This window comes from Anas platyrhynchos, chromosome 14 (assembly GCF_047663525.1).
Source record: "Anas platyrhynchos isolate ZD024472 breed Pekin duck chromosome 14, IASCAAS_PekinDuck_T2T, whole genome shotgun sequence".
NCBI classification, from domain to species: Eukaryota; Metazoa; Chordata; class Aves; order Anseriformes; family Anatidae; genus Anas; species Anas platyrhynchos.
In genome coordinates, this window is record NC_092600.1 from 5,793,919 (window position 1) to 5,803,183 (window position 9,265).

Here is a 9,265-nt window from a genome sequence, read left to right on the forward strand (position 1 = left end):
GACCCATTTCCAAGCCAGGCAGAAGCTGGTTTGGGCAGGGAAAAGGGGGAAAGCGCCACCCCACAGCCAGGGTTTGGTGTCCCCAACATGGTTGATGGGGCCAACGCCAGGTGCAGCCCAACCTGTCCCCTGCCCGCAGCCAGGATTTAATTTGCGCCACCCCACTCCTGGGGTTACAAGTGGCATTAGGGACAGGACGAGCTCCTTTGGGGCATCCTCACGTGCGGTGCCGGAGGTGTTGGAGTGTCCCCAGCCCCGGCTGCTACAAAGGGACCGTGGGGACAGCGGGCTGGTGACCACCGAGGGGACGGAGGGCCGGCGGGGTGCAGGCGGGAGGTTTGAATCGCCCCGCCGCTGGGGTTCCTGCACTTTGAAATGCAAACCTGCCTTTCAATGCAAATGCTGCGAGAGGTTGGGCCCAATAAAAGCCTGTGGGCAGGGAGGTGCCTGGCCCCGGGACACAGCTCCCCAAGGCGCCCAGGTGAGCGTGGAGAAGGAGGGGCGGCCGCCACACCGCGACACCCGGCCCGGCACGGCGCGGCACGGCACGGCGCAGCATGAGCGCGGAGCCAGCCGGGGAAGATGTATGTAGGTTATCTTCTGGATAAGGACACCAACATGTATCCCAGCCCCGTCCGGCACCCCAGCCTCAACCTCAACCCCCAAAACTACGTGCCGGGGCCTCCCCAGTACTCGGACTTCGCCAGCTACCACCATGTGCCGGGGATTAACAGCGACCCGCACCACGGGCAGCCCGCGGCCGCCTGGGGCTCTCCCTACACCCCTGCCAAGGAGGACTGGCACTCGTACGGCACCGCCGCCGCCTCGTCCACCGCCAACCCGGGGCAGTTCGGATTCAGCCCCCCGGATTTTAACCCCATGCAGCCCCCGGGCTCTGGACTCCTGCCTCCGCCCATCAGCAGCTCGGTCCCCCAGCTGTCCCCTAACGCACAGAGGCGCACCCCCTACGAGTGGATGAGGCGCAGCATTCCCAGCACCAGCAACAGCGGTAAGGAAACCCCCAGCCCCGCGCCCCAGCTCCTTCCTCTGCTCACAGGAGCCTTCATCTTGAGGTCCTGCAGGGCTGGGTTCTGCTGCGGGGTTTGTGGCTGCAAGGGAGGGACAGAGCTTGTGTGGCCACCGAGGTGGCACGGACTGAGGATGGGCATGGAGGGTACCAGCAGGCAGGCTGCCCTGTCCTTCCTTATCGCCAGCAGCCGGGGTTAGTGGATGGTTTCTGCCTTGCATGTGGCTGGAAAGTCCCAGCCAGCCTCTGAACCACCATCCCTGCCCTCACCTGCTGCTGCTGGAGAGGGCAAGCAGAGCTGGAGACCTGTGGGGTTGTGGGGTGCTCCGGCTGCAGGCAGCCCAAAGGGGCTTTTTGGAGGAGCCCTGCCCCACCCTGCACTGCTGGGGCACTCACCCATGCTCCAGTTGGTGACGGACGGGCTGTTGGTGTGTGCAAGAGTGAGCGTGCAAGGCTGCGGCTGTGCGTGTGAGCAGTGAGCGTGGCCGTGCACCCGGTCAAGAGGTGCAAGAGCGCATTCAGTGCAGGGTGTGCGAGGCTCTGCGTGCAAGGCACTTGTTGCACGGGGTCGGTGAGTGTGCACGGGCGATGCCGCACGCTCCGTGCGTGTGCAAGGTGCGCCGGGTGCCATGTGCAGGGTGCGTGGGGGTGCTCAGGGTGCTGCGTGCCGTGGGTGCGGGTGCCCCCGCTCCTGTGGCTGGCACCGGGTGGCTCTGACGTCCCCGTGTCCTGTCCCTGGGGTCCTGTCCCTGCTGAACTCCTGACCCGGGGCAGGAGGGGGGGAAGTGTCTGTGCCCCTGCAGCCCCCTGCCCGCAGGCCGCCCCGCTGCCCACTTCAAAGGCGGTGGGCAGTCACCCCTCGGGGCCAGCCCAAATTGACAAGGCTTCGCTTTGTCATGGAGATGCTGGCCGGCTCCTTTGGCAGCGAGGTGAGGTGCGGGGGGGCCCTTTGTCCTGCCCTGCCCGTGCCCTTTCATGTTCCCCTCCAGGGTTCCCAGCCCAGCCTGGCCAAACCACCACCCTCTCCCTCGCCATGGCTCCCAGATGAAAAATGCACATCGAGGTGCAAAATGTCCCCGTTTTAGGCTTGCTTCTGGTTCCCCACTATCACCATGTGGGGCTGGCCGACGCACAGTGCTGGGGCCGTGATGGCCAAGATCTCTTCAGAGGCTGTGTGGTGCCAAGGGGCTCAGCCCAGAGGTGTTTGGGGTCTCCTTGCATGGAAAACTGCTCCGTGGCTGCACTTGGTGCATGGTGTGGTTGGGATCGGGGCTGTCCCCGAGGGAGCAGGGGCTGTGGTGGGCAGGCAGAGCATCCCGGGGGTGCAAACAGCTAGCACCAGTCTGCAAGCAGGAGGGGAGAGGCAGGCTGGTATTTCCTGGCCTGTTTTAAGCCCTGAATATAGCTATTTAGGAAAAATGGCCCCCTCCTTCTAGGCAGTGAATGGGACCCCACAGCTTCTGCAGGTTCTGTTGGTCTGAATTCATGTGTTTTTTTAGAGAGAGGTGGGAGGGGAGATGAAAAAATGAAAGCGGGGAGAAGGAGATCAGCACTCTCCTCCTCTGGATCAAGGGACTGAGACAGACCGGGGGCTTGATAGTGCCCCTTGATTGAGTTACGTGGCGAGTGAGTGATTGAATTCTGCAAAAATCAGCCGCTGCTGAGTTGGTATCTCTGAGATTGAACACATACAAAGGAACAAATATACCAGCCATCGTCCCCTTGCATGTGGAGCAGGATCAGTCCCAGCGGGCAGGGCAGCAGAGCAAAACCCCCCTGGGTTGGACGGGCACCTTCAGCAAATGCCTCCCCCCGGGGGTTTCTCTCCCTTTGGAGTAAGGCAGCGAGCTGCAAGTGCTGGACGCTTTTCTCCATAAAGCTTGAAAATGAGCAGAGCAGAGATGGGTTTGACATAGGTAAGGGTGAGACTCGGGAATGAATTGTTTTATTGAAATCAATAAACTGAGCATTAATCAGCCTGGATGGATTAACTGCCCCTCTCGCCGCTGTGGGAATAGGAAGCAAATGCGCGTCCCTTCTTGCCATAAATATCAAGAGTTTCTGTGCGAACGCCGTAAATCATAATACTTCAGAGGGCTGTAAATCGCGGCTCCCTCTCCGTCTTCCCTTGTATAAACAGCCATCGGCTGCAGTTTGCAGGCTCTGGGGAAGGAGCTGTGCCTTGCCGAGAGGCGACTTCACACACGGCCTGAGCGTGCTGGGGGTCCTGCACGCACGGAGCAGAACCTGAGAAAAATCGGGGAGAGATCTCCCAGCGTCAGGCTTACGGGGTGCAGATTTGATGTACCTCTTGCTAAATACCTGAGCTAGCCATGGCAGAGGGCAAAACCCAGCTCGGGGAACAGCAGCAGGGGCTGCGATGCAGGGCTCCTGAAATCAGGAATTAGAGGGAACCAGGCCTCCCCAGCCCTCCTTTTCCTTCCCAAGCATCACCTCCTTTTCTGCTCATAAAATCTTCACGAGCCGAGTGTCAAAGCCTCGCGCTTCCTCCTTATTCACAATTATTTGCAAACTTCCTTGTGAATTGCACCCCTGCTCTATAAAAAGCTCAGGAAGGTGCTGGAAGTGGCAGCGAGCTGAACTTTGAAGTTCACCCCCTGCTCGTTAGCTATGTAAATGCCCGGGTGCTGCCGCGGGGCCGGCCTTTAGGTCACTAATGGAGACGGCTGCAGCTAAATATTGCAAGTGAAAGTGCGCCCAGGGCATCCCCGGGGAGCTGGAGGCGCTTGGGGCGGCACGGGGTGGGTGCCCGTGGTGTGGTGCCCGTGGTGCCCAGGTGGAGAGCAGGTGAGGATGCTCTGAGCACGAGCAGGGTTCGACCCGCTGGGCATGCAATCCTCAATTCCAACTCCATTCTCTGTTTCCAGCTCCCTTTTCCTTGTTCAGCTCTAGGGAGATCCCTGAAAGCTGGAGGCAACACTAAAACCCCCGTGAATGAGATGCAGCAGCCCTGCGCAGGCAGGATTTGCGTTGGCAAGGGAGGTCCCTGCATGGGTTCTCCTATAGGCCCCCAATTTTGGGATGTGGCTGCTCCCCACGAAATCCTTTGCTCCCCCCATGTCACCCAGAGTGCCTGCATGCCGCTGGGGGCCCCACCGATCTTCTCCCCTTGAATTATTAACCCACAACCTGCTCCTGGCCTCCACTGGGGTTTGCTGAATGCTTAGCTGGCCAAGGTACAGGCGGCTCAAACTTTCCTAGAATCGACTTTCCTTGAACAAAAAGGGCTTCCCTGGAGCACTGGAGGTCCCTACGTGCTGGGCCGGGCTGCCTAATACCCTGGGATTAACCGAGGGACACTTAAACCCCCCGGCCAATGGAGATATTTCCTGCGGGGGACCCTTCAAGGACACCCGCTTGGGCGCTGTTAGCTTTGCGATTGCCCGGATAAGGGGACGGATCCTTCCCCGGCGCTGAGGCCGTGAAGGGGGAGAGGGTCCAAGGCTGTGTCACCTGCCCCGTGAAGCTCTGGAGGAACCGAGCAGGGCTCGGTGCCTCGGGGCTGGCTGCGGACCCGTGCCACAGGGGCGATGCTCCGTGCTAGCACCCTCGCGGCACGGTCTTTGACCCCGCGCAGGAGCCTGCCCGGCGGTGCTTGTAAAACCAAGGAGCAGCCCCAGGAATGTGCCCGTTGCCAAAATAAAGGCTTGAATCACCTCAGGCTGCTGCTCTGTGGCCAAGGGCTGGGATGGGGACGTGTGGCCACCACCGGCACCCTGCCCGGCCGGGGCCAGCCTGCGCTCCCCTGCTCTGCTCTGCGCTCCCCACACCCAGCTCTGCCCCAGCCACTTCTGCTCCCTCCCAGTTTCACCACCCCTGTTTGGCTGCGCCCTGGGCCTTGCTCCTGGCTTTGCCAGCCCCCAAATCCTGGTATACAGCCCCTGGTTGTATTCATAGCAAAGCCGCAGGGCTTTTTTGGAAGCGCCGAGCTCGATCCCCTGCACGCAAAGGCTACAAAACCACCGGGATCCGTGCGCGTGGTTTTGTAACCGAAACACTTCCAGTGCTCAACCTATCGAGTCAAATGAGATTTTATTGCGGGAGGGGTGGCCGTGGCAGCAGTGCTGCTTCCTCTGAAGTTTGGCACCAGGAAGAACTCCCCGGCGTGGTTCGGTGTTGGCTCGGGGAGGTCTGTGGGTATGGCTGAGTCCTACCTGCAGCCCAGCAGCTCAGAAATCGGGATCCACGTGGCCGTGTCCTTCCTGGGATGGGTGGGATAGGGCTGAGAATATGGCAGGGAAGGGGAAGGCTCATGAACCCCATGCTGGTCCCAGCACCAGGGGTCCTGTGGGCATTTAACCCCCCGGCACAGGGCTCTGGGTGGCTCCTGAGTGTTCAGCCCCTTCTGCAGGCAGTGCAGGCTTTGGAGCTGCCATTTCCAGCAGGTTTGGGGGCAGTGAGATGTGCCAGGCGGTCTGTCCCCAGCATCAGCACCAAGGGCTGTGGTCGCCTCTGCTCGGCAGAGGGAGCATCGGCCCCTCCGTGCAGCACAGCTGGGGCACAGCTGGCTGCCGGGTGAGCTCCAGCTGGGAGGGAGCTGAGCGTTAGGAGCTGATCGCAGCCCTTGTCCCGGGGTATCTGCCATGGGGCAATGATGTGCCAACTGCCCCCTCTCTGCATTTTCCCCTTCTGGAGCTGTAGGAGGGTGGAGGGAGGGTTTAGGCTCCCCAGGGGGCTCACGGCTCTGACCCTGGGGCTCCATTTGGGTTTGGCATTGTTTCCGTGCCTCAGTTTCCCCATCCAGAGCTCTGCCTTGGCTACGTCAGGGCAGAGGGAAAGTTTTCATTAAGGCTTCCACTGGGGAGAGATGTAGCACCCGCTCTCCTAGGATAAGGGGGGGATTTTATCCTCTTTGCAAACAGATGCTGCTCCAGAAAAAAAAAGGAGCTGGATCGCCAAGTGAAAGCTCCTTCCCTGGTGATGGGACTCTCGCCCACGATGTTTTTTTCCCTGTGTTTCTCCAAGCCACCTCAGGGCAGCCCAATTTTTTTACGCCAGTCATGCAAGGAGTGTCTGTGCAGCAGGGTGTGCAAAGCTTCGTGGCGCCGGCTCCGTCCCCACCAGCACCTCCCGTGCAAAGAGCCCTGCAAGGCGCCTGGCACCCAGACCACCACGTGCCCGTGTCCCCAGGCCTCGGGGACCTCTGCCGATGCAGCGGCGAGCTCTCATCTCCTCGGCTCCAGCAAGGGGCTGCCGTCCCCCTGCTTGCTGCGTGCTGCCCTGATCGGAGCCCTGATGGCTGCGGCGCTGCTCAGGGCTCGCAGCCGCCGCAATTTGGAGCTGCTTTGACCTGTGAAATGGAGACCTTTGGGAAACGGTGCAGGGCTCTGCTCCTCCCCGGTCTGAGCTCAGCTGTTCAGAGCTCAGAGTTGCCCCACGCCAGCCTTAAAACACCCCCTGCCTATCCGTTTGGGTGCAGCTTCTTGCCAAAAGCCATCGCTTGGGCAGGCTGGGGCTGGAGAGTGCCTTCCATAGCCCGGTGGGTGCAGAGCTGGGGATGAATGGTGCGGGGCTGGGGCTTGGTTTTCCCTTCCTCTGCCCTGCTCTGGAGGCAGGGAAGCAACAACCCCATGTCACCAGGGCTACGTGACCCCCGACCTGTGCATCCCAGAGGTGCCCCAGTGCCGTGGTGCAGCGCGGGGATCTCCAGGTCCCCATCCCCATCCCCAGTGCTGCCCTCGGGAGAGGCTGAGGGCTGGGGGTCTCCCCCAGTGCGTGTGCGAGTACATGTGCGTGCACGCTCAGGAGTGTGTCCTCTGGGGCTTGAGCAGCGTGTTAAAGCCATTCCCTTATCTAATCGTGGCTCAGGTGAGCGCTATTAGGGTTACACATTAACAGCAGTAACGATGCCCTCTCCCCTTGAAGCCACGGGCCCTGCCTTGATCCCAGTGCTGAAACCTTTCCCACTTAGCCCCGTGGATGTCTTGATTTGGCTGCCCCAGCTGCTCTTTGGGCTGGTCTTTTGGGGACGAGAAGGGTGAATGCACAATGGGGCTGGGCGGGCTGGTGGCAGGAGATGGGAAGACGCTTTGTGGGATCTCATGGAGCAATCCAGGCTCCCTGCACCCCATGTCCCGTCTGTGCTCCCTCCAGCAGCCAGGGGCTGTGCCACAGACCCGGGACAACCCCATCCACCTCCACTGGGTCCGCTGGAAAGGCTGGGGGCTGCCCCATCCCTCTGCCCCTAAACTCCCCACGGCGGCACTGGCGCACGAGGGGTCCCTGCCAGCAGTGAACTGCCTCGGCCCAAATTTCCTCTTTCCTTTCACAGGGCCATAAAAGGGCCGCCGAGGGAGAGCTAAGCGCAACTCCGCATTGACATTCAAGGGGGCTGCATTATTCATTGTCAACAGTATTCCTTGCAAATCCCTTTCTTTTCCTTGTGAATCACCCACGATACATTCCTGAGTTCAGCAAACATCGCGGATTAGCCGAGGGGAATGACTCCATCTCTGGCTTGGCTGCCTTTGCTCCCCAATTTTTGGCACAGGGGAAGGAGCGGGGCAGAGCCGGGAACCCGACAGGGACAAGCAACCAAGAGGGAATAAAAAAAAGCAGTCTGTGATGGATCTATTTGTGGCTGCAGCAGGAAATAATAATTCCTGCTAAAATTTCTGGCATATGCGGTATCCACAAACCACCTTGTTTCTGTATTCTTTATTTTAGCTGTCAATTCCGTTGCTTCTCAGCTGTTTTATTTTATTTTTTCCACCAAGCAGTGGCATTCAAATAGTAATATTGCAAATAAGATGCTCGCTTTTCAGTTATTATCTCTCCTGAAAAGGTTTTGCTTTCAAAAGAAAAAAAAAACTATGAGAAAACAGATATCTTGTAGGATTCCCTGAGGCTGGCGCAGCCAGAGGGGGTGTGTGGTTTCTCAGGGAGCTCATCACTATGTGTAAATTTAAATTTACGTTGTAACCCCCCTGGGAATCGCTCTGCTGGCAAATTCGGGATGCAAGAGCCCCGTGTGGGTGTGCTGGGGGGCGGCGGGGGGCTGCCTGCATGTTCCCTGCCTGGGGCTGCAGAGCTGCTCCTTTTGGGGCTGGCACATCGTGGCACGCGGGATTTACAGCCCATCCTCTTGGCATGCAGCTGAACCCCTCCTGCCCTTCCCACCGAGCCACTTCCTCTACCCCAAGGCACTTTCCAACACAGAGGAACACCCTGCTGTTACCCAGGATGGGTGTCAGATCCCATAGGAGCCCCCAGCTCTCTCGCCCCATGGTCCCAGATCATCACCACGTTGCTCCAGAGCCACCCGTGGGGTTGCGCAGCTCCCCCGTGCCCTCGGGGATGCTCCTGCCCCCCCAGCCCCTCTCGGCTCACCCCGGCTCTGCTTCCTCCACCAGGGAAGACCAGGACGAAGGACAAATACCGCGTGGTGTACACGGACCACCAGCGCCTGGAGCTGGAGAAGGAGTTCCACTACAGCCGCTACATCACCATCCGCCGCAAGGCCGAGCTGGCCGCTGCCCTGGGGCTCACTGAGCGGCAGGTCAGTGCTGAAATGGGAAAAAAAATAGTGGAATTGGGGGCTGGGAGAGGGCAGCGCTGCTCCCACCCAGCTTCCAGCCCCTGGGATTCCCCCCTCCCAGCCTCGGGGTGCTTGTCCTCAGCTGCGTCCCCTCCTCTGCACGGCTCTTGGTGTCTCTCCGCAGGTGAAAATCTGGTTCCAGAACCGGCGGGCGAAGGAGCGGAAGGTGAACAAGAAGAAGATGCAGCAGCAGAGCCAGCCCACCAGCACCACCACGCCGACCCCCCCGGCCGTGGGCACGCCGGGACCCATGGGTGCCCTGTGCGGCGGCAGCGCCCCGAGCCTCGTCTCCTCGTCGCCGCTGACCATCAAGGAGGAATTCATGCCTTAGCCCCCTCCGCCTGCTCCGGACACCGAGAGATAAGCACCGCGGGTCGCCGTGCTCCGAGGAGGGACGGTCCCTGCCCAAAGACCCCCCCCCTGTCCCCGGCTGCGCTCGGGGGCAGCCAGCGAGGCTGGGCCAGGTGGCACCGTCGCCTTCCCGAGGGGCTGGTGGGCTCGGTCCCGCACACAAACCGTGGGTTAGGGCGTGCTGCTCTCCCCGGGGGCAACGCGCTGCTCTGGGCTCTGCTGGAGCCCCCCAGGACGGTCGCAGAGCCAGCAGGACGGGCGTGAGGTGGTGGTGGAGGACGGCTTTATGGGGGCGCATCGGGTGGAGATGGTGGGATGCTTTCTTCCCG

General features: G+C 60.6%; 1 protein-coding gene across 1 annotated transcript; it reads left to right on the forward strand.

Annotated features, from left to right (window-relative positions):
• Positions 1–444: 444 nt before the first annotated feature.
• CDX1 (caudal type homeobox 1) lies at positions 445–9,057 on the forward strand. The gene is made up of 3 exons (XM_027468662.3): positions 445–1,009; positions 8,401–8,546; positions 8,710–9,057. The coding sequence occupies exons 1-3, from the start codon at positions 583–585 to the stop codon at positions 8,914–8,916; spliced, it is 780 nt and encodes a 259-aa protein (XP_027324463.1). The 5' UTR covers positions 445–582; the 3' UTR covers positions 8,917–9,057.
• Positions 9,058–9,265: the final 208 nt, after the last annotated feature.

Coding starts and splice junctions, on each gene's coding strand:
- CDX1 (XM_027468662.3), top strand. CDS start 583: ATGTATGTAGGTTATCTTCTGGATAAGGACACCAACATGTATCCCAGC. Junction 1,010..8,400: donor TCCCAGCACCAGCAACAGCG/GTAAGGAAACCC, acceptor TTCCTCCACCAG/GGAAGACCAGGACGAAGGAC. Junction 8,547..8,709: donor TGGGGCTCACTGAGCGGCAG/GTCAGTGCTGAA, acceptor GTCTCTCCGCAG/GTGAAAATCTGGTTCCAGAA.